The 25,306-nt window shown below is 44.5% G+C and overlaps 2 protein-coding genes across 2 annotated transcripts in view; both read right to left on the bottom strand.

Moving 5' to 3' along the window:
• Tal1 (TAL bHLH transcription factor 1, erythroid differentiation factor) overlaps positions 1-6,494 on the bottom strand; it is an 11,130-nt gene extending 4,636 nt beyond the window's left edge. Inside the window, exons 1-2 of the mRNA XM_015484708.2 lie at positions 6,384-6,494; positions 6-157 (exon numbers count right to left, since the gene is read on the bottom strand). Coding sequence (XP_015340194.2) covers positions 6-157; positions 6,384-6,415 — 184 coding nt within the window. The 5' untranslated portion in view covers positions 6,416-6,494. The remainder of the gene's footprint in view (positions 1-5; positions 158-6,383) is intronic.
• Positions 6,495-21,647: 15,153 nt separating this feature from the next.
• Positions 21,648-25,306, bottom strand: part of Stil (STIL centriolar assembly protein) — a 49,471-nt gene continuing 45,812 nt past the window's right edge. The window contains exons 16-17 of the mRNA XM_015485028.2: positions 24,418-24,668; positions 21,648-23,109 (exon numbers count right to left, since the gene is read on the bottom strand). Coding sequence (XP_015340514.1) covers positions 22,320-23,109; positions 24,418-24,668 — 1,041 coding nt within the window. The 3' untranslated portion in view covers positions 21,648-22,319. The remainder of the gene's footprint in view (positions 23,110-24,417; positions 24,669-25,306) is intronic.

Genomic DNA, 25,306 nt, shown 5'->3' with positions numbered 1-25,306 from the left:
ATGACCGGGGGGCTCGGCTGGGGCCGCGCGGCTGGTCTCCTTGGTGACGCCGTTCAGCAGGACCAGGTGCGGGGGGGCCATGCGGGCCTCGGCCGCTTCCCGTCCCTCTAGCTGGGGGTCACTGCGTGCCGCCTCGCTCGGCGGCCGCTCGGTCATCCTGCGGGCAGACAGACAGACAAGCGGACGCCCGCTCTGACAACAGCCCCCGGCCCGGCAGCAGAGGGCTGAGAGGCAGAGAGAGGAACTCGCGCACTGAGACCTGAGAAGCAAACTTAGCGCCAAGAGGACACGCACCCCAGTCCTCAGCCCTGGGGACCTGAAGTCCAGGCGCGCCTCCGGCCCAAGGAGAAGGGTTTCTCCGGACTGGGAGGAGGGGGAGTGTCTGGGAGGCACAAAGACTGTGGGCCAAAAGGACAGAAATGGAGAAAGACGGCAGATACATTGGAAGAAAAGGAATACAGACGGCAAAGAAAACCGAAGGGAATAAAAGGAGGAAGGAAATGTACAAAGAGGAGTGAAAGAGCACCCCGTGCCCCTTCTCAAGCCGCAAGGGAAGAGGAGGGAACAAATCCCCGACCCGTGTTCTTCCCGCCCCACTTTTGGTTTTGGCGGGGAATCTGTCATGCAGGGTTGGGGTGCTTTTGGAGTAATCCTTCACCTCTCAGCAACACCCTCCCTCAGTGTGTGAAAGGACACACACACACACACACACACACACTTCACACGTACACCCAGAAACCTGGTACAGGTGGAAGTAGGGAATGAAAGCTACAGGGACTGGGGTTCTCTCCTACAATGCTAGTTTAAAAAAAAATAAAAATCCAAAGATGTCTTTTCCACTGCCCCCCCCCCCCCCCCCCCCCACCCACCCTCCCCCCCCCTCTCCTGGCTGTACTAAGAAAATCCACCTTGCATTCAGTGCACTACTGTGTTGCTCCTACCCAGATACAGAGAAGAGAGGTCACCAAGAGACAAAGATGGTGCTGGGATTAAGATGATTCTGGCATTACAGCCCTGTATGCTTCATCCTATTCAGTTCAGTGAGACTCAGCAGTAAGGTCAGGTCTGTAAGGGAAGACTGGCTGAGACCGCATGAAGCCCAGAGATTTAAAGAGTGCTCCTGAGGCCTTTAGGGTTTGGGTTCCCCTCCAAAATCAGGATGAGAGGGCTGGGGCTGGGGCTAAGTGGTAGAGCACTTGGTTCACAGGTGTGAGACCCTGGGTTCATCCTCAGCACCATATAAAAATAAATAAATAAATAAATAAAGATATTGTGCCCATCTACAACTAAAAAAAAAAAATTTTTTTAAATCCGGTTGAGATATCAAGACAGCCTTTGAATGCTTCCAGTCCCCACTCCATCTTGGTGTTCCTGAGAAATAGAACTCTGATTTCACTTTGTGTTTCTCTCCCATATATACACTGGAGCCCAGAAACCCCCTCTATTCTGCATAACCACACTCCAAGATGACCACAGCCACTCTATTTCCCATGAATATGCTAAGATCTTTCATCACCCAGCTTCACCCAGATAGAAACAGACCCCAACAAGAACCTAAACAAAAAAAAACCATGAGACTCAGAATCCAGAGTTTGGGCATGTTTGTTCATTGTTTTAATAAAACTATATTCAACGGACTTAATAAATTGTCTAAAATAGGTTTTCTGCTCTCAGAATTATGTAATTGGGGTATTTTAAAGCAGAACAGAAATATATCAAAATCCAATTCAGCTCAAAGTCCATCTAATATTTGTGGTAGCCATCAAACTCCTCCATTCTGCCATTGCAATATTCTGGACAGAGTCATCTGGGAACCATTCCTCCCACCCTAGAAGGGAGACTGAAACTTCCTACAGAATTCAGCTTAATTACCACCACACACACTAGCTGGCAGAGAACTGAGATTCAGACTGCATGCCTGTGCTGGGTCTGCCAGTCCCCCACTTAGCCTGGAAATGACAAAATTCCCCAAGATTTTGTGTACACAAGCAGCAATGGCAGTGCATCTGCAATGCTTCATTGAAAGTGAACTTTTGATTACAATGGAAATAAAGGTTTGTATCCACAGAATGCCACAACCGAGACACACTCAGGCCACTGGAAATGAACCAAAAGCAAAAAACAGGCATCCTAGCTTCCCTACCCCACCCCTGCTGAAGTACAGAAATATAGTCCTTGGTGAAATATACAAGCCCAGAGGTGCTAGCTCCCTACTTCAAAGTCACCACCATCAGTGTATACCCTATGACATGTGCTTCTGAATGACATATAGTGTGAACTCCAATCACTAATTGAGCTCAAACTCTCTTATGACACATGTGTACTCTGATTAATTCTGCCCTGAAGCAGTAGAAGCAAGTTCCTGAGAGGCAAAAGGAACAAATATTCCAGATGAGTTGACCCTGGCCCCAGAGGTCCTCTCCAGATGCCTATAAATATCCATATATCCAAATTTTCCTGTGAGTGACATAGATTGGCCTCTCCTTGCCCCCTCTCCTGGACCTCAGAAAAACCCAGCTAGCTCTTCTGAGCCCAGGATCACCCCAGCCAGGGGTCCATACCCAGAAGAAAGCCACCAGATGACACAAACGCCTATAGTCATTGAGGACAAAACTGCATCACTTGGCTTCAGTTAAGATTACTGAAAGGAAAGCCTGAGTGATTTTTATTTGGAGAGGATGCAGAAATAGGGAGGGTTAGGACTGAATGGCACTAGACTATTCTACCATTACAATTCTTCTCTTTGTGCAGTAGAAATCCAGCTTGCAGCCCTTAACACCAAATCCTCACACTCCAGTTGCCAAACAGCAGGGCCTTTCAGTGTGTGCCTGAACAAGGAGATACCCCATCTCCAGCAGATCCCAACCCTCCATTCCCTGGCATGGAGACTTTCTTAGATTAAAAAAAAAAGGGGGGGGGCCGGGGCTAGAGCCACTATCATACACTGGCCTCCAATCCCTCCTACTGCATCGGCACCAGCAGGACACTCTGGAGGAGCCCAAAGTCCACATCAGACCCAAATCCACCAGTATCTGCTGCTACCAAGTGGAGGGGTGTTCAGCACTATAGGCCCTAGGCCTCAGGCCCTGTGTCAAGGCTCACAAGAGCAGCCAGGATGGCTTGGGCCTTCTTCCTGCAGGAGCTCCAGGCATAGTCTAAACCACCCGGATATAGCCTCTACAAAGTCACTGGCCTTGTGAAATGTCCACAGAACCCAGAAGGATGAGAGCTGCCAGGAGGACTTATTCCACCAGCTGGTTTTACTGGAGACCGGAAAAAGGGAAGGGCCCTGCTGGATGCCAGAGGCAGCTGAATTTCCCAACCTTGTGTTGGTCCTGTCCAGTCCCAATCTAAGACTGGGATCTTCTCTTCCTGAGCTTTCCCCCCCTCAAGCAGGAATCCCAAGGCCTTCCTGGATACTCTTTCCTCTAACACTCACCCTCACCCCACCTCACCCCCCAAAAACTCACCTGGGACATATTTAGAGAGACTGGCCCCTCTGAACAGGACCTTCACTCCTCCGCAGGAGGAGAGGGGTCAAGGTTGTGGCCAGGGGTCTTTGCTTTCCCCCTCTCTCGCAGAAAGACTAGCAGTTAGTTGGACTGCGGCGTGGTCCTGGCCGGTCTGCCGCGCCCAAAGCGAGTTTCCAGGAACGATGGGGGTGGAGAGAAAAAGGGAGGGCGAGAGAGAAATGGGGGTCAATGGCTGGGAGTTACCTCATGTCCCCCACCAACCAGCCCATAGAATCACGAACTGCTTTCCGCCCCCAACCTGCAGGTGTTTGGAGCCTCCCCCACTCCCCTTAAAAATGAACACTACGCCTAACCAATCAGGAATAACTATTTAGTCCAACAACAACAACCCCTCCCGGCAGGCTGCCCAGAACATTTTCATACCCTCCAAACGGGATCGAACTGGTTCGGTATGGTCAAATTTGTTTTCTAAGCATGGACGTGTCTACGCAGTTTACTCTGCAACCGGAGCCAGGCCCTGGCCACAGCGCATAAGGGTCTCCCTGGCCAGACGTGGATGGGTGGGGGGTATGTGTCCGGGAAGGTGAATAGTCAGTCTCTCCAGGCCCTGATCTGTGGGGCAGAACACCAAGTCCAACCCCCTCCTCCAGGAACTCTCCTGACCCCGATCTACCCACCTCCAGCCCAAAGCGAAACCAGAACCAGATTCCAAGGGCTCTACTTCCCTTAAGGAATGGAGTCCGAATTGGGGGTGGGTAGGTGTCTGATAAATTCAGGTCCTTTTTTCCCCCTCCCTTCTAACAGAAAGAATAAAAGAAAGAACTAAAGTAAGTAAGTAAGTTAGGGTAAGTAAAGAGAGTAAGGGAGAGAGAAATAGAGGGGGTAAATTCTTCACCTTTCCCTCCACCAGCCCTACAAAATGGTTTTTGATTTTTCGGGGTTTAGACAGGCAGAATAGGGGGAATTCTAGTAATTTGTTGCAGTAATAAATAAGGCAAAAGGGAAGGAGGGTTAAAAACCAACCGGATACTGCTTCCAAGGGTGTAGCCAGATTTAGTTTGCTTTTATTTTTCCCCCTGTGGGTTTTGTTTAATTTGTTTTGCCTAAATTGTCCAGTTTATGATCACATCGAAGTCTTGGATTAATTGCAAAGGCTTCCTTCCTTTTGCCGCGCTCTGGTGGAAATACAGGAATAATTCTTCCTCGAATTTTGATCCAATGCGGGCGATTTTCTTTCTCCTCTCCTAATCCAAATGGAGAAAGAAAGAAAAAGGGGAACCCACCCATCCCCGGTGTGTTATTTCGGGGTTGTGTTTGCTTTATGACTGAATCTCTGTCTGACCCCTCCATTTTCTCTCCCTACCCCAAACCCAACAACTTGAAAACAAAACTGGAGGGCGGGGGGTAACAGGACTGCGCTGCTTTGTTCTCCTTCCAAAGAAGCTAAAGGGACTTGCTGCCGCGCTTTGGGACGATTATTTTTAATTAAAATAGGATGCTAATGATGATGATCATAATGATGATGACATTGGCAATCACAACAACTGGCAAAACAAAATCCTTTCTTCTCCAGCCAGGGCAGCACTGACCCCGTTCTTCCAAGAAGCCCGAATGAATTTAGCTGTGGTCACCCATGCGACAGGCATCTGACCCTCACGGTAATGTCGCTTATGAAGAAAAGGGTAGGAAAATGTCCCCCGGAGGTGATCCCGAGGGCCCCCACCCGTGGCGCGAGGCCTTGGGAAAATGCATCCATTGTCCTTACCGGGCCTCCCTCCTAGACCACCGCTGCCGGCCGCACCCGCGAAACTGACCAGAAATGGGAGAAGCCGGAGTGCGGCGCGAACCCAAGCCGGCGGCTACCCGCTTGAAGGCGCGGGCCTCTGCAAGCGCTGCTCAGCTTCGAGCTTGGAAGAGCCTCCCACTCACCAACGAACCCTTCAAACACCGAGGCGCAGATTGACCTCCGGACAGAGCAGCAGCCGACTGGGCTCTGTCCGCCCATCCAAGCCAACACTGGCTCCCGAATACATCATAATTTGGAATAAAATGTGAAATCCCGCTCCCCGCCCCCATGCCGACGTCCCCACTAGCGCCTGGATCTCTCGCTCACCCTCCCCCACTCCCGCCCCCAGCGATTTGCAAATGCACCTCTAAAGGACACAGGCATACACGCACACAGCTCGGTGTGGACAGGGCCACACAAGGTCCAGCCTCATAGGAGGGAAGCAAATAAACACAACCAAACACTGCCCCACAAGCCGACATGGTCAGACCCGCACGCTTCCCAACATGACACAACGAAATCAGTTAAACACAGTCACTCACGGACACACAACCCGACACAGGATCACACAGGCGCGACCTAACAACGAAGCCACCCAAACACAATCGCCAAGACCACACAAACCCAACATGCAGAACCCGACCCCAGTTGAGAAAGGAAACGGGCGTAATTACACACACAACGAATAAACGGCAGTAGGGCCTCGAGGGGTCCAAATCTACACACCCAAACAGTGCAGGCACCATTGCACGGGGACACGCAACCTATCGCCCAAAAGACCACATTCGGAAACAGCCAACATCGCCCACAGCTCACACACACGCACTCTCACAATCCCACCGCATGCACACAACCACGAAGAAGAAATGAAAACCAACCACCGCCTCGCGCATTTCTGTATATTGCGTAAGGAAAAAGGGGAAGGAAGGAAGAGAGTCTCAGAGGCGGGAGGGGGACGGCGAGGGCGGGGGTGTCCGTGGAAAATGCCCCCCGTCTAAAGAAACCGAAGGAAAGGGAGCGCAGGCATCTTCTGCGGGTGTGGGGAGCGAGGGGAGGAAACTGACGAGGAATTCCGTGGGAGGCGGGAGGTCGCTTCTCCCCAACAAAAAGGCCAGAATGCTCACGTTTTTCCGTACGGGGGGACGCGTGTGGCCATTTTGAGGCCTGCTCCTTGGCTATCGAGGCCCGGCCCCTCCGCAGTCCGCTCCCCCGCCCGCCCGCCCGCGCCCGGCTCCTGCCCCACCGCGCTCTAATCCCGCTCACGTTCCAGGCCTCGTTAGCATGGGCCGAGGCGCGCCGGGGCCGTGTGCGCCGCGGAGATAAGGCACTGCCGCGGGTCCGCCCGCCCCCGATAAGCGCCTCGGCCATTATGGGCCAAATGATTCATTTTAATTTGGCAATTTCACCGGAGGGAGTGGGGACTGGTTGCGCGGCGCTGGGACAGGCTCCGGAATGCGCCACCGAGAGAACTGAGCGCGCTGTCTACGACCGGGCGGGTTCAGCCCCATTTCTCATCCCGGGGACCTCTCACGAATCCTGGCTCCCTACAACCTCACTCATTCCTTCGGCCTTCCAGATACCTTTCTTCAGCGACTCTTATCCCAACACTCCGTGCCTCTGAAGACCACCAAGACCTCCCAAACCATCACCTCCTGACTCTTCTCCCTTCATTTTTTCTCCAGTGTCCAAGACACCCGGATTTCAGTGGACAGTTCCTCTTATCTCAGAAAGCCCCCCAACTCCTCTCTGGCCTTCCACCCCTTTCTGCTCTAAAATGGAGCCAGTAGCACAAACTCAAGGGGGCTCTAAGAGGGTTGGAGTGACTGATGTCAATAGGGAATTAAAATATTCATTCTGCTTGATTTCAGGCTTAGCCCAGTGCCCACAATCACCACTCCCCCATAATATTTTTAACAAACACTTTAACCTAAGTACTAAGTATTCTACAAATATTTTTAATTTTCATAACCAGTCCTGAGGAGTGGGTGCTTTTGTTATTCTCAGTTTACAGATGAGGAAACCGAGGCACAGAGTAAAATCTAATGTTTCCCAATGTTACATTTCTAGTGAGTGGTGGAGCCTGGGTTTGAAGGAAATTTGGCCCCGGAGTCTCAGCTAAAATGGGGCTTTAAGAACTTAGTTTGGGCTGGGCATGGTGTTGCATGCCTGTAATCCCAGCAGTTCCAGAGGCTGAGGCAGGAGGATCAAAGCCAGCCTCAGCAATAGCAGGCACTAAGCAACTCAGTGAGACCCTGTCTCTAAATAAAATACAAAATAGGGCTGGGAATGTGGCTCAGTGGTGGAGTACTCCAGACAAGATCTATAATGTGTAGCAGGAAGTGGAGTACAGTGCCAACTGGGTAACTGGGGCTCAACCTATGGAGAATATATGAATTTATTCTTTCATGTCAGAGTGGAAGGAGTACAGGCTCAAATTTTAGCCATTTAGCTCCAAACCTCATTTTCTTCCTCCGTAAAACAGGGAGATAACTTTTACCTCACAGAGTTGTGAGAATAAATACAATGACCTTTAAAAGGTGGCAGTGGTGGGTGATAAGTCTATGTACTTCAACCAACCCACAGCCCATGAAAACATCGTATGCACTTGCATAGGAGATCTGGATACCATCATGGAGAAGAAAAATAAGGCAAAAAGAGATGTGAATTGGCCCAAACTTAGTGACCCAGAAGAAAAGCCAACAACCAAGCTCTTTGTCCAATTTTTCTCATCGTGCCAGGCTGCTTGTCTCTCTTCTGTCTCCAGTTTGGGCTCTTTTTGGAGTGTGAGAACTGGGAAAAGCTCCTCATCTGTCCAGTCATAGGTTGAGTTCCAGTCAAGGACTGATCCCCAATTGTACCCCTCTCTGAGTTCTGGCCCCTCCAAGGTCATGTGGATGACTCCCTGAGAAGGTGTGGTTACTTCAGTGCAGCCTGTCTCCTCTTCCTGTGTTCTCTGATGAAAGTCAGCTGCTGTGTGGATAAAGGGAACTTTCACAGAACCCCACAGTGGAAGGCCACCTGTGACCCGAGAAAGTCTAAACACACCCCCCCACACACACACACACACCTTTCCTGTCTGTGACACTTAATAGAGTGAGTTAGAAACCCAGATCTGTCATTCTTGGGCTGTGGGACTCTTGGGTAAGTCATTTCATGTATGCAAGCCCCTGCAAAAAAGAGATTTGCCAATCCCATATCGGAGAGTCCAGCTGGGGACTGCTTCCCTAAGAAAATGAGGCCTGGGCCAAGGGCTGAAGCAAAAGGACCATAAGTTCATGAAAGGAACAGAAAAGAATTCAGTAGGAATGGAGCAAGCCTATGGACAATTCAAGGATTGTTTGGAACCTTTTGTCCAGTGTCCAGTGTCCTATATAGGATCACATTTGCTTTTCTAGAAGACTGTTTGGCTGCAGCGTGGAGTTGGGATGGGAAGGATTCTGGAAGACCAGTTCTGGGGCCAGTGTAGTGGTCTGGGGAGGGAGAATTAGAGCTTGTTCTAGGTGCTGGCAGAAGATGGCATTTATGTAGGATGTAAAACTGGGTTTGAAGGAATTGGGCTTGGCAGGCAAGAAGGAGGAAGGAATCCAGGAATGTGGCTGTCATATTGGAGATAGGTGAGTCCTCCTTGAGAGGTGGGGAGAGGTGGGGAGAGTTCTGGAGACCAGAGAGCAGGGGGTGGGATTCTGCTTTTTGTTTTGAACTCCCTGAGTTTAGATGCCTTTGAGGCACCTGCAGACTGTCGGGTTATTTTACAAGGCATGCAAGAACCCTGCCCTACACCTTCAAGAGCTGTCTTGAAGAAGTGGGGACAGGTGGAAAGGCTGGTCAACCCTACCGCAGAGGGTGTGTCCAGGGGTCTGTCTCCAGGGCTGGGAGCGGGGCGTTCGCCATCCCCCTCCTCCACACAAACGCGCTCTCCTCTATCGGACTGCCAGCTGTCCCTGACCAAGTCCCCAAGCCCCCACCTGGGGCTGCCTGGGGCTGGGGGCTCGTGATGTCTACACCCCTCCCCTCCCCAGTTTCCGACAGTGGGTGGAAAAACGGAAACTGAGCGCTTAGCCAGGCGCCGCCCGAAATAGCATCTGGTGCCTGTCGGTCAGCTAGTTGTCCGAGCGTCCATGAGAGGGTGACGCGGCCCTCGGCCTGGCCAGGAAATGCCACCCCTCCTCCACCCGCCACATTCAGGGGCCTCAGACGGGCAGGAAACCCGGAGCGCCTGGGTGGGGGTAGTGACGGTGGGGAGAGAGGTTTGGGACCCGCACTGGTAAGTCTGAAGTCTGGTCCTGGAGTTAAGACCCAGCGAGCGGGCAGAGCACTTAATCAGGCTTTTAAATGAGGCCATTCCCTCACCACCGACGAAGCCAAGGTTCCCTCCACCCGAGGCTCTTATAGTTTTTCAAGTGTTTCTGCCTACCCTGTCACTGGGTACTGGACTCTCTCTGAACTTTCTCCGCTCCGTGTGTGCAGTCTGATGGCCGATAAGGTTAAATAAACCAAAATTTTACATTGCCTTTCTATGTGCCAGGTACTGCTCCTAAGCACATCAGAGTTTCATTTCAGTTAATCGTGACAGCAACCCAATGAGTTAGGGACTCCTAGGACCTCCATTTTGTAGTAGCACAGAGAGGCTGAGCATCTTGCAGAGAATGCCCAGCTAGTAAGTAGTGGAGGAGAATTCATATCTAGGTTAGTCTTGCTTCAGCCGTGGTGCTTCCAAGGCAGCAATCCAATAGGCAGGCCCACCTGAGCTTCTGTCCTTCTCCCCACTGGCCAGCTGTAGGATTCAAAGCAAGTTAATCTGAGTTTCACTTTCCTTGTCTGTAGAAGGGAGGTGATAATTGTCCACACAGCATTCTGGGGTTTATAAGGATTATTGTTAATGGTGAAAACTTCAATCTAAGGAGATGTCATTATTTCTTCCTTTCACTTGCATGTGACCGTTCTCTCCATTTTTGTTCTCTTACCCAGGAAGAACCCTTACCCTACCAGTTAGCAGGCCTGAACCCAGAATTCCAAGCATGAGAGTCATCTTTCTACTTCCAAATCCCAGCCGGGCCACCAGAAGTTTCAGGGATGGAAAGACCTTATTCTAATTCCTGATTATCAAGGAGGACAGTCAGAATGCTCTTTATCTTGTTAGAAAAGTCAATTCATGGACCCTACTCCAGGCCTATTAAATCAGAGACTATGAGAAAGAAGCCAGCAATCCAATTTTTATTTGTTTGTTTGTTTAGTACCAGGGATTGAACCCAGGGACTTAACCACTGAGTTACATCCCCAGTCCCCCTACACTTTAATTTCGAGACAGGATCTCACTAAACTGCTTACAGCCTCACTAAGTTGCTGTGGCTGGCTTTGAACTTGTAATCCTCCTGCCTCAGCCTCCAAAATCACTGGGATTACAGGCATATGCCACTGTGCCTGGCTAGCAATCTGCTTTTAATCAGAATTCCAGGTGATCCCTGATCCACACAAAATTTGAGAAACACTGCTCTAGTGTACAACCCCATGTGTAACAAAGGCTAAAGTAAGGTAATTGAGGATATGAAGAAAGCAATATGTGCCAGGCAAGGTGGTGCATGCCTGTAATCCCAGCATCCCAGGAGGCTAAGACAGGAAGATCAAGCGTTCAAAGCCAGCAAGCAACTCAGTGAGACATTGTCTCTGAATAAAATACACAATAGGGCTTGGGATGTGGCTCAGTGGTCGAGTGCCCCTGAGTTCAATCCCCAGTATCCCCTTGCTCCAAAGAAAAAGAAGAAGAAAGAAAGCACTACGCTTTCTGATGTTTCAGAGCTCTTTCCCTTTCTCCAGCTCATGCTTCTTTCAGAAGTGTCCAGAAGACCAAAGCTGCATCCTCAACTTGTGAAAGGAATACCACCTCAACTTGTATGTCCTCAGGAACAGAGAGCTCAGACAGCTCTGCGCCAATGGTTTTCCTCTCAGAGCTGCGAAGAGAGTCACAAAATGTGTGCAGCCATTAACTCTCTAGCTCACAAATACTTGTTAATGGTCACTAAGGTAGGGCCATGGCCCACATGTACACATCAAGACAGTAAAAGGAACCCATGAGCCCTGAAGGGGACTGTACCTGGTGAGCACCTATTCTGCTCTACTTTTGTCATCTGATCCCGCACAGATCCTGCTGGGCTTTGGAAGCATAGAGATGACTCTCACACTTGGAATTCTGGACTCAGGGCTGCTGGTATGATCCCCCTTTGAAGATAAAGAAACAGACTCATTTACCTAGAGTCACTAAGTTGGTATACACCCAAGCCTGCTTGGCCAATGTCTCCTCGACTCCTGTTGGCTATAAGGAAGTGTTTGTTACTTTGGGTGAACTACTTCAAAATCTTGAACTCTTTGTATAGTATCGTGATAGATTCTGGCTGAAGACCCTGTGATCCTTAAAGAAAGACAAATAGCCAAAAGTTTCATGAAAAGATGCTCAGAGTTACATTAGAGAAATGCAAATTGTTAAAACCACAATGAGCTATCATGACACACCCATTAAAATGGTTGTGGGTTTTTGTTTTGTTTTGTTGATGTTGTTTTTTAATCCTAAGGATTGAAGCCAGGGTGTTCTGCCACTGAGCTTCATCCCTAGCTGTTTTTGGTTTTGCTTTGAGACAGGGTCTTGCTAAGTTGCTGAGGCTGGCCTCAAACTTGTAAACCTCCTGCATCAGCCTCTTAAATTGCTGGGATTATATGTATGCGCCATCATACCCGGATACAATGGTAATATTTAAAAGACAGTCAATATTAAGAATTGAGGAGGATGTAGATCAACTGGAATTCTCATGCACTGTTGAAGGAAATGCAAAAATCTTTCAACTGCCTTGGAGAACTCTGGTAGTTCCTTACATACATACAGTTTATATATACGCTTATTGAGAAGATTAAGAAATGTGTGTCCACAAGGACACTTGGACATAAATTGTCACAGAAGCTCTATTCATAATACCAAAAACCTAGAGATACTTCAAACGTTTATCAACATGTAAATGGATAAACAAATTGTGGTACATTCATGCAATACTACTCAGCAGTAAAAATGAAACAAATTACTGATACATTCAAAAATACAGAATGATCTCAAAAACATTATGCTCAGTGAAAGAAGTCATTATATAGAGTGTCTGATTCCATTTATATGAAACTCTAGAAAAGGCAACATGAATCTATAATGGCAGAGTTCAGATCAGGGGCAATGGTGGAGGGGATTGATTTCAAAGAGACATAAGGGAACTTTCTGGGCAAAGGAAATATTCTATCTTGATTGTGATGGTGATTCTGCAGAATATACATTTGTCAAAACTCAGCAAACTTGGGGTTGGGGTTGTGGCTCAGCGGTAGAGCATTCGCCTAGCATGTGCAAGGCCCTGGGTTCAATCCTCAGCACCACATTAAAACAAAAAATCAGCAAACTGAACATTAAAATGAGTGCATTACATATATATGGTACATGACATATATATATATATAAATCATGTCTCAGTAAAGTTGCCTACAAACCTTCTTTGTGGCCTTGTTCCAACCCCACCTCCTCCAGGAAAACTTCCCTGATCAGCCTGCCCTGCCTTAGCCTGCATTGACACCTTTACACCTTTCTCTCCCATCCTCCCTCTCTCTCTCTCTCTCTCTCTCTCTCTCCTGATTCACATGCCCTGAATCTGCCCCTTCCGTCTGCTCGTGCTGCTCAGAGCCAGGCACACAGACATGAGGTAAGAGACATGAGGTAAGAGCTGGGAATAAGAAAGGAACTAAACTGATGGTATTCAGAAGAGTGACAGGGACTTCCTCCAGGAAGTAGAGTCCCTTCTTCCTCTGACCCTCAGTTTCCCTATCTGTCCCAGGGATGAGGTGGGGGACCCTTTTATCTCTTATCATCTCTTCACTCTGCCTCTCATCTCTGCTGTCTCTATCTTAAGTTTGAACGAGTTCTCTCTGGTGCTGAATCTTCTCCTCTTTCCTGCCCCTGGCCCTGCCTCTCTGTCTCTGTCTGTAATCTCTCATCTTTGCCTCCCTCTTCCTTTCTGCCTTCTGTTCAGGCTCTCAGGGAGAACTCCAGTTCCGCAGAGGCACCCTGCGGAAACAAGCCTTCAGGTCTCCTTGTCACCTTTCTCTCAGCTGGTTGTCGGCTCTGTGGGGTGGGGGAGAACGGGAAATGAAAGTGAGGATAGAAAGGGTGGGGGGAGATTTTCCAAAGCATCTTTAAGGAGACCCACAGGCATTGGGCCAAGAGGACTCTGCCACGTAGCTATGGGTCACTGGGAAAAGAGAGAGCAAATAGCCTCTCTTCCACATGGCCCAGGTCCTGGGTGTGCAGCCCAGGACCTGCTGTGTAGGACAAAGCCTCATAACACGGTTGAAGAAAGCATGAGGAGCACCAGCAGCACCCCCCCCCCAAACAATTTCTCTGTCTCAGTTTCCTCATATCTAAAATAGGGGTTAAAAAAAACCACAGGGTTTTTGGAAAGGTTATGAGACACATTCAAAGAGCTTAGCACAGTGCCCAGCAATATTTAATATGTAGAAGTTATTAATTTTTATTATAAACCTCTGCTCCCACCCCCAATCCCAAGCCCCATTGTATTCAGGCCTAGGGATAGCAAGATGGAGGAGACAGAGGCACAGGCAAAGAATCACAGTACAGCTTAATATTTGTTCTACTAAAGAAGGGTGTGCAGAGTGCTTTGGAGTCCAAGAGAGGTGGTGGGTGTGTCTGTGTGTGTGTGTCTGTGTATTTTCGGAGGGGAGGAACAGACAAGATTTTGTGAAACTGGTATCATTTGCCTTAGACTGTGAGTAGCAAGAGGAGATAGTAAGAAAGAACAATATAGCAAGTGCAAAAGCCCAGTGGTGGGAGTGGAGGGCCCATGTGGAGACTGCGAGAAGCTCAGTGAGGCTGAGGCTCAATAGCTGTGTGAAGCGGCTCTGGTTAGGTGAGGTGAGAGTGTAGACCAGGGGTAAGCATACTCAGCTTACCATACCCAGCTTCACCCATTCATTTTATTCCACATTTATTAAGGATCTAGTTTGTGCCGGGTAATATCCTCTGTGCCTGGATATCAGAGATGAATATCTGTGCTCCCTGCCTTGGAATGCATGCCCTGTGCTAGGTTAACAAATCTGAGTTTTTTTTTTTCCAACTCTGGTACTAAAACCTGAGAGGGAGGACAGTCCCTTATCCTCTCTAGAACCTGGTTTCCTCATTTGCTCAGTGGACACAGCCCCTGCTTACTGGTCCTTTTTAAACAAACACATTCTGAGCAGCAGCGCTGAGCCCCATGCTGCCTACTGGGGATATGGGAGGACTCGGAGCCCACTACAGGCCTAGGAGAATCAAAATGAATTGAATGTAATTGCATGCATGCGCTCAGGCCTCTGGTGGCACATGGATGGACGTTTTGTTTCTCCCAGGTTAGTCTCATCATTATCTTGCTTCCTCAGAATCTTGGGGGAATAGGGCCTTGCTGAACTGGGTGGCAGGAGGGAGAGGAGTGAAGACCAAGTGAAGTCCTGGAGCAGAGAGAGCCAAGGAGTTTGGTTGCCCATGTATTTGGGGCAGAGCAGAAACTCCTGTATCCCTTAAGCATCCCCCCAACATGGTGCTGACCCACACTTGAGTGTCTGCGTTATCTGCCAAAACCCTCCCAGAAAGGGACCGTGTCTATGGTTTGAATTTGCCCCAGCATATTCCCAGATGCAGTAGGAGCACCACAGATGTATGTTGAAGAAATTGGAGGGACAGAGATGGAGCTGCTGAGAGAAATTGAGAGAGAACCTGGGCTTTGACTTGGAGAAAGTAGAATTAGCTAGCCCTCTGAGTCCTAGAACCAGCCACAGAGAAGTGTGAAAGTGCATCCTGTATGACCTGGGAGGAGAGATCAATGGTTCCATGATTACTGGCGCTGGGGCAGCCCTTCCCTGGAGGTGAGAGGTAGACTCTATCTCCGCTGATAGTCTCTGCACTGGGCAGGAAGGGGATGACAAGCAGAGCCAGTAGAGTTACAGAGCCTGATCAGGAGTCTGGAGCACTCATCAGAAGCCACTCAGCTGTGGTACACCCTGCCTTCCATCCAAGGCCAAGACCTGATGTCACCTATCAAGGAAGGACATGGGCTTTAGGGAACCCAAGCACATGCCTACCTCAGCTGTCTCTCTGCCCCACCCACAAGAAGGAGAAGGAGAAAAAGGAGAAGCAGCCTATGTGGGCTCTGAAGTTCAACAGTCCTGAGTTCAACTTCTGACTTGACCATTTACTTTACCTGTGTGACCTAGTGGTGGGGGCAGGGGTAGGAATCACCTTCGTACCTGAGACTCTATTGCATCCCAGGAATAATCCTGACCTGCTGCTGAGGTTACGAGCATGGGCTCTGGAGCCAGACGACTGGGATTGAATCCTGGCTTCTTATATTGGCTGTGGGACCTTGGGGCAATTTACTTAATATCCCTGCTTCTATTTTCTACCCTATAAAACTGGGAACAATAATAATATCTACCTCATAGAGCCGTTGTGTGTAACTTATTATCATAACATTGAGTTGTTATGCTAATTAGATGAGAGAATATATGAAATAGTATTTTCCTTAGGAGCCACAATGCAGCAAGCAAACAGAATGGGCCCCCTAGCGAGCAGTTTCTGGCCTCTAAAAATAATTTCATCATCTTCCCCCCAAACTCAACTTCATTCCACTGTCCTAAGCCAGGGCGCTTTTACTTGTTGCAAGTCTTTTCGCCTGCTTTTGTCCCAGTTCTCTGTAATTTTGTGCACTTCTATATCTGCATGTGAAGCTGAATACTTGTGTACTTTGGAGGGCTGTGAAGTCTGAATGATGTACTGAGTAGGACTCTGCTCAGTGATAGATGAATATAATTCTGCACATATAGGAGTGAGCACTAAATGCACACCAGTAAAGGCAGAGTGTGGTGGTGTCTTTTCATTCTTCATTGTGCTCCCCAGAGTCTAGTGCAAGGCCCCTAGCATAGCAGGAGGGTGAAGCAGACCTTTTTCATGTTGCTTTTCATTGGATAAAGGGGTTGTGACTGTGCATGGTTCCTGCCCTTGGAGTTCCCAGTCCTGGGTACACATAAGTAACGTACAATCTGTATTGAATTCTTCAGGAGGTCAAGAAGAGGACCGGAGAAAAGGTTATGGAGTTTCTTTCTTTTTCTTTTTTTTTAATATTTATCTTTTTGTTAGAAACAAAATTTTTTTTTTTAATTTTGTTTGTTTATTTTTATTTATTTTGTTTATTTATTTTTATGTGGTGTTGAGGATCGAACTCAGGGCCTTGAGCATGTTAGGCGAGCGCTGTACCGCTGAGCCACAACCCCAGCCTGGGTTATGGAGTTTCAAAGAGGAAAAATATCCCTTCCACATGAAGATTCCAGAAGGTTTGCTCCAGGTGAGGAAACAATGCAGGAGTTGGGGAGGGAGCATTTAAGCTTGGTTTTGAAGAGCTTTGAACCTGTGGAGAGTTCGGAGGCCAAAGAAACAATACCAATCAAGGCAGGAAGGCTGGGAACTGCGTAGGTATGTGTGGACTGACTTTCCTTTCCTCTGTGGTATGTACAGGGATCAGAGAGGGCCTGGGTTTTATTGCTCCATTTCTAACTTGCTGACTCAGATTCCATGGCAGGCAATAGTGCGCTCTGGGAGGCTGGCTGGAGTCCTGAGTTAAGTCCCAGCTCTGTGCAGTGGAGCAAGTCCCTTCTCTCCTTTGGCCTGTGTCCTCACATGTGCCATGAGGGCCAAGTGGTCTTCTGAGGGGCCTGCAGCTCTTACACCTCTGAATACCTGATATCATCTTTTCTGTTATGTTTTCAATTAATGCCCCTTGCACTGGAGGCCCCAGACCTCCCATGAAGAAGCAGGACACAAAATCCATCCTTTTCCTGGAGTTCAGCCCCCGACCAGGAAGTGGGAAAACAGGATTTCCTCTGAGGATGTTCTTTGTGACCCAGACAGTTCCGGTTACAGAAGTGGGGAGGAAGAGATAGGGAGCATCCCCCATGCCTCCAAATACTAAAGCACCTTTTCAGGGGGGGGGGTTATGTTTTATGATTTTTTTCTTTTCTTTTCTTTTCACTCAGACTTGAGCTCCTTAAAAACAGGGAAGGTATAATTCAGAACTGGAGAAAGCCATGCCAGTATCCCTTCAAACAGAAATGATTGCTCAGTCTCTCAGTAGAGAGAACAGAAGTCCCTTTTTCCTTTTCAATTATGAAGTATGTTAAACATAATTTAAAAAGTAGGAAAATCTTTTCCTCACCTCTGCTTGTAGAAATCCTTCAAGATCTTTCTCGGGGCCTACATACAAAGCTTTCTCTCTCTGGTAGCAAGACTTTCCTTTCTCTGGTCTTTAAAACTACTGTTCAGCCCTATTTCTGGAAACATCATTTCATGCAGTCACAGCATGTCAGAGATCACAGTGGTAACATTTAATTTCAACAACTGGAAAACTAAAGTCCATAATTTGCCCAGTGTCTGAGTTTGGATGAGAGTGATGATAGGAACTCAGTTTTTGCTGACTCCTAATTTGGTGATCTTTCTTTCTTTCTTTTTTTTTTTTTTTTACAATGAAACCCTTTTTTATTTTTCCTTTATCATTTTATTATATTTTCTTTATTTATATCCTATTTTTTATTTTTTAAATTTTTCCCCTATTTTACCAAAAACTTTGTAAAGAAAAACAGTTGATAACAGTTGCCTACAGCCTCCATAAATATAAAAAGTAAGGGGTATCTTGAGATGAAATGTCCATGAGTTTTCTTTTTTTTTGTTTGTTTGTTTTAATTAGTTACACATGACAGTACAATGACCTTGACATATCATACATTTGAATCAGATGGGATATAATTTCTCATTTTTCTGAGTATACAGGTTGCAGAATCACATTGGTCATGCATTCACATATATACACACAGTAATAATAATGTCTATTTCATTCTACTATCCTTCCTATCTCCCCAACCCCTCCCCTCCCCTCCCATCACTTTTCTCTACTTAATCTAGGGTAATGCTATTCTTTTTTTTTTTTACTTGTATCTTTTCTTTCCTATCATTGGCTCCCTGTCCAAAGCCCCCTCCTCCAGCACTTATAACTATTCACATCTCCATGCTTTTGCACAAGCCTTCTCCCTCTATCACAAATATCCATTCTTCCCCCTTTTCCTATTGTTCCTGATTCTGTAAAAAAAAAAAAAAAAAAAGTCACCATCCTTGCAGAACGTTCTCAGAATAACTTTCCTCGTTTCTCTTACCATAGCCTTCCATCTTATGCAGTTTTATTTCAAGTACTTATCTGACTATTGCTAGTGTTTGCATGCTTCTCCCTCGTTAGGTTCAGTAGCAGAAGGTAAGGTTGTCTTGCTCAGCATTTAGCATAGTGCCCAGCAAGATCAATGTGATATTACTGAGGTATAAGAAAGGTGCCAGAATGAAGAGGAAAGATGGAGGGAGTGGTTGCTACTGGGCTAGAAGCTGTGGATGAACAGTAGGTTGGTGGCCTGGTTAACTCCAACTGTCTGACTTAGGCCCAGTTTATACATTGTATCAGTTTCATCATCTGTAAAGAGGAGTTAATTATGCCTGCCATACATATTTCAGTAGGGTTTTTGTTGTTAGGACTATATGAGAAAATATGTGGGATAGCACTTGGAAAAGTGCAAATGCGAGATGTTACTGTGAAATTTATATTACAGGTAGAAAGACCTCTTAGTTAATTTGGGAGGCTATAGAAAGTTCTGCCCATGTGAGCCATGCCTTGAAAACAAGGGCAAAGAACAGATTTTGTTCCTCTAATTTCCAGGAGCCCTCATGGTACAGACTCAGTACTAACTTTCCATTAGTCATTTAAGTGAACCCTTGATCATTAAAAGAGCTGCAGTTACCTCCTTCAGGACATAGAAGTAAATAACTAGTTTTGTCTTGAGGTTATGGGGCAAGAGGCTCCTTGCTGAAGGAAAAGAATGTGAGGCAGTTTATAGGACTGTGCAGGAATGAAGAAGAACACTGTCTATAGTATTTGAAATCATTCATTCAGCTCCAGATCCATTTCTTGCAGAAAGTTCTTCCTGAATACTTGGGGCTTCAGAGACTCTTGGGTTCTGGAGTTATACATGAGCTTGAGTCAATCTACTTGGGTAAGTTCTTTCCCCTAGGGTATTCCCTTATCCTTAAGGAGATGTTACCAGCTGTGGTCAGCCAGGAAGCTTAAATTAACTACTGCACATGGAATGATCTGCACAGTGCCCTTGTGAGCACATATAAACCTCTAAAAAGATGGAAGCTGTCACAATTACTCTGTTGAGGCTTCTTAAAATATCACACAATTGGCTTTTTATTCTACACTCTCATAACTGTTGCAACTTTCCCCTAGAAGGTCCAGAGCCTTCACAAGGCTTATCTAATGTTTACATTCACTTATGTGGGGGCTTAGCACAGGGCAAGGGAAGGAACAGCACATTAACATGGAGTATTGTTAATTTCAATTGACCAGAAGAGTAAGGGACATCTGAAGTGCGGAAGGGGTAGGTTGACAACTGGCCAAAACCAGACTAATGGGTTTATTTCTCAGAAGTTGGGTAAGAGAAGCTCAATCGTTTTCCTATTTCATTTGAAGAAGCACTCATGTACCTTATGATGCTGCAGGACTGGATGACAGAAATGCAGAGAAACATCACTTGAGAAGTATACCTCAGTTTTTAATCCAATTTTCCCAGTACTGATGGGTTTTCAAAAGATACCTAAAGACCATCACAGCAGTTAATTTTCCATAGCAAACACTCTTCTTAGAGTAGCCTTTTTTGATCATCTCTTTTCTTGGCATGTACAATAAAAGATGTGTTTTGTTGGATTAATCTGCAGTCTAAATTCAGTCTCCAAAACTGGTTAAATATTTTATCAGAGGTCTTAAGTTAGATGTGGTAATAAGTGATCAAACTGAATTTTGCCTAAGTCTCAGGCTCAGTTTGTGTTGTACAGTGAGAGCTTCTTATGTAGTATAAAAATTACAGGGTTCCCAGAAATAAAGGTAAGACAAATGATAAGGCTGTTAATTCAGTAACACTGTTTTTTCAATAGTGTGCAAAACAAATGGTTCCCACATTCACTTCTTGGATGAAATACTGAGTGCTAAAGTTAAAACAAAGCACATCTGAAAGTGATATTACTTAAATTTACTCCAAAGAAACATGCAAGTGGATTTTTTTTTGCTACTATTCAAATGATTAAAGCTCTGAATGATGCACATGAAACCAAAGGGAAAGACATTACCTTTTATGAATCGTAATTTTAACTTGAAAAAACAACAATGTAGAGAAAGATCCACTAACTAGTACCTGGTTCCAGTGGGGAATTACCATGTTACTATATATGGGCTTGCAAACTTTAAATTGTTTTACCATGCTATTGTCCCAGAAAGCCAGAGCTGGCCAGGCATGGTGGCATACATCTGAAATTCCAGTGCCTTGGAAGGCCAGGATAAGAGCATTGCAAGTTAGAAGCCAGCTCAGCAATTCAGCAAGACCCTGTCTCAAAATAAAAGGGCTAGGGATGTAGCTCAGTAGTAGAGCATCCCTGGATTTAGTTGGATTGGAAATTTAGAGATCCAAAGTCTATTTCTTTCAGTTTACATATCAAACTTTAATATAAAGCAATCACATCTTAAGTTCAATAAGGTTTATTATCTATGAAATGAGTGAGGGCTTTCTCATTTATATTCAGAAATAACAATTTAAAACTTAATTTTTAAACAGGTGGAAGTTGGCAATAATTACTGATAACACTTGGATGGATCTCAAGACATTATGCTGAGTGAAAACAGCTAATTTCAAAATATTATACACTATGATTCTGTTTATAGGACATTCTTAAAATTATAAAATTCTAGTAAAACAGATGAAGGATAAAGGCTGGAGGTGGAGTATGTTTCAAAAGGGTAGAAATAGTTGCATGCTTGAAGTCCTGAGTTTGATTACCAGCCCCCTACCCCACAAAACAAAAAAGGAGATTCAAAAGGTCTGAGGTTTATTTATTAATAATGAACCAATTGTCAATTTCTTGGTTTTGATAGTTTACTATGATTCTGTAAGATGTTATCATGGGGGACACTAGTAAAGGGTACTCCTGAATTCTGTGATTTTTATTTATTTATTTATACTAGGGATTGAATCCAGCATGACTTGACTAATTTTTTAAAAAACTTGAGACAGGGTCTCACTGAGTTGCTGAAGCTGACCTGGAACTTGTGATAATCCCACCTCACCTCCGAAGTCACTTGGATTGCATGTGTGCATTTGGCCTCTGTATAATTTTTGTATCTTGCAGGAGTTGAAAAACAAAAGTGGGAAAGGAAAAACTATAGCAGAAGACAAAGGAAAACAGTCAATTTAGACATTTTTATTGTTGTATTTAAAAATATTAAGACATTTGAAAAAAATCACAAAGTTTATAAAACACACTCATACCCAATACTTTTCTTATTTAATAATAACTAATGCTGTATGTTGAACATCAACCCACCAGATCTCAAGTTTTACTTGCAGAGTTTAACTAATATACTTAAGAGGAAATACATACCTTATATGAAATATCTTAAAATATTTTAAAAAGTAACTTTCCCCTTAAACTCAAGAAGGGCTGATTTTGCTAATTCAGCCAGGGTTAGGGTAAGTTTATGGTTTTTTACTGATACTGGGTAGATGCCTAAATGCAACATGCTAGGAAAATGGACTTTTTAAAACACACAACATAAAACAGCAGTTGAGAGAGTTGAAGAGCATCTATTTATCTAAATTTGTTGAAATAACTGTTAGGAGTTTTTTCTTTTTTAAAAGGTTTCAGTGATGCTGAATAAGAATCTGGCCTCCTCATTAGCCTGTTATCTCACAGACAATCAAGTCATTTGTTCAGCTCTTTGTAATCAGCTGTTACCAATAAAGAGATTGTCTCCTACAGTGATTAGGAATCCAAAACTACTCAAAGGCTCTGGTTTCTCCAAGTACCTTCAGAAGATACCAGTTCTTGTATCAGAAAAGAAAGAGTTAAAGGTTTAAAATAATTTTGGCAACTGTCTGAGACGTTTTACATCTAAAAAGGTACCTACTGAGTTCATGCTATTCATTTGCTTTAAAGTTTCAGAAGGTTGTAAACTTTCAGGAAAAATTGGGACATCCCTTTCATTTTCTTTCTCAGGATGTTGAGTAAACTCGGCTTTTCCAGGCCGGAGGTTTACTGCAGGACCAGGCCTGAGGTTCTTTAATAAGAAAGCTGGGTTTTCCTTCAATTGCTGAGTTACTTTAGGCTGCACAACTTCATTTGTGATATTTCTCAATACTGGTACATCTGTGTTAGTGTCCATGGATTCACAGTTATAGCAATTAGTTGTTTCATAGGTATTCCTCAAAGGTTCTTTCTGATGACCAACTTGTGCAGCTATGGAAGTAGGGGTTTGATTCAATGAATTTGAACTCATACTATCTGCAGAGGTAGGAGGATCCTCTTCATCTCCACTATTATCACTGCTTTGTATGAGTCCATATCTCTTCAAGTATTTTTTGGTTGCAAATGACATGTTGCTTGGTGAAATTAAGCTAAGTCCCACTGTGTTTTTGTCTGTATTAATATGTAGAAGGCTAAAAGATGAGTCACAATTATTTTGGTTTGATCGAGTGAGAGACAGTTGTGACAGCTGATTTTCATTTAAATATTTCAGCGCTATAGCATTTGCCTCCATGCTCAAATCCACACCAGTGGGGCTTAAACCACTCATGCCAACATTAGCAAAAGACATGTAGTTTAATCCAGAGATCACTGCTTCTGGGCTGATGCATGCCAACACACTGAAAGACACAAAATAATAAGTCATCATTTTGAGTAATAGAGTTTCATCTAAATGCGTTCCTGAATATGAAAGTAACAAAAGATTTCAGCTTTAAGTGCATGGTGCTTTTTATCTGACTACTCGGACATTTAAGTTTCCATGACCTATCTGCCCATTCAAGGGATAAATACGATAACCTAGAAAGTAAAATTCATGATTTACAGACTGAAAGTGGAATACAAATTGATTTTCCTAAATTTGGAAAAATTTGTTTGTTCACTTACTCTGGTGCCAAAGATCAAACCCAGGGCCTTGGGCATACCAGACAATTAATTGCTCTCCCACTGAGCTACATCCTCAATCTCTGATTTTCTTAAATATGTACATCAGTCATGGTTTTAAGAACAAATACAAGGCTCTAAATGTAAAAGTTATTCAGTATTGCTGTGTCATTTAATTTTCAACCATTAACCCTAAACAGCTAATATTCAATGTAAAGTAAAATGAATCACAAAACACATCTGATGATTTGACAGTACAAGCTTTGGTAAGTAGCTCAGAAAATTAAATTGCTCATAGTAGAAGAGATTTCCATTTGCAATAAATAAAATCATCAATTGGTCTTTGGATAGAGCCTTACAAATACACATATAAACTTTTTAAAAAAATTTTTTTCTTAGTTGTTCCAGGTATTATTTTATTTCATTTTTTGGGGTACCAGGGACTGTATGTGCTGAGCAACATCCCCAAGCCCTTTTTAAAAATTTTTTTATTTTGAGATAGGATCTTGCAAAGTTGCTTAAGTCCTCGCTAAATTGCTGAGACTGGTCTTAAAACTTATGATTCTCCTGCTTCAGTCACCCAAGTCACTAGGATTACAGGCATATAACACCATGCCCAACTTTGAGGTTATTTTTAATAAAAAGGGATCTGAACAGGGTATGTAAGTTGGATACACTCCTAGAAAAAGGAATGTTTTTGCTTTTTAGATGACACAACTATGTAACCATACATCTACTAGCTAGCATATTGCCTTGCCACCTCCAGAAGAACGTTTACACTCTGTCAATAAATCTCATTTCTCTTCTCCAAAGTATATACATATCTCTTATATATGTATATAACAGATGTTATATGTTATGTATGTAACCTCTCCTCCTAAAAATGAAAAAAACCTAAAATATAAAGATGATCTCATTCATTCTAGGTAAGCTGGCCCTGAACAAATGATGAATCAATTAAGGTACAAATTTATATCTTCTCCCATGAGACTGCTACAATATACCTAAAATTTATTCATCTTTTAGAACAAATTTTAAAAGGTTACCTGGCCTGATCCACTTTATGTGAATTTTTCTTCACTTTAGTGGGAGAATCAATTTTTACTCCCAGGCTTCTTAGTTGCTTAAGAGTTGCATTCAGAACACAATCTTTGTCCACCAGTCCTGAACTGTGTTTTTTTTTCTTTGTATGGTAAACATTTTGGGTTCTGGTACATTCATGGCTGATAAGTACTGCTTTAGTAGATGACTGTTCAGTTTCTTTGGAGGAGTTACTTAATAGATGGTTCACTTGACCCTGATAAAAAGAAAAATTACATATTTAAAAATTACTATTAACAATCTTAGATAAGATCCTAAATAATACCACAAGGAAGGCCAGGGGAAGGCAAATTTACATTATCTTATCAAATTCTATAAAATATCTAGTATATCTGCAAGTATTAGGGGGGTTTTTACAAAAGAAGTCCACCTTCATTATTTGTCAGTCTGTACGGGAAAGAGAATAGTTGTTCTGTTTGAAAAACAAAATATTCATTTTTTAAACCAACATTTTAAAAATATATTGAGTAATATTCCAAGTGTTTTTAAGGATCTATAATAAATTCTGTATAAACAAGTTTTAAACCATGCTTTCATTTACAAAATAGTAATCAATATGTTTAGGGTTGTAAATTAAACTTTTATGTTATTTTCAGAATTACTTTTTTTTTTTTTTCACTTTCTAAAAATGAAAATGCCCTGTGATACTATCTCTGCTTTCTTGGCATTAAAGCATATTTCATTCTCTGAGCATACAGGGTTAACACCAATCTAGGACCTAGCAGGCAAATAAAAAATATGTGTTCACTGATGAATACATGGAGTCCTAGTGAAGTATGTTTAATTAGCTGTCAATTATAAATAGAGAAATCAAATGTTCCTAGGTCAAAAATT

The sequence above is a fragment of the Marmota marmota genome, unplaced genomic scaffold (assembly GCF_001458135.2).
Source record: "Marmota marmota marmota unplaced genomic scaffold, marMar, whole genome shotgun sequence".
Classification (NCBI taxonomy): Eukaryota; Metazoa; Chordata; class Mammalia; order Rodentia; family Sciuridae; genus Marmota; species Marmota marmota.
Note: the sequence above shows the minus strand (reverse complement) of the source record. Positions and strands in the feature narration are given on the sequence as shown.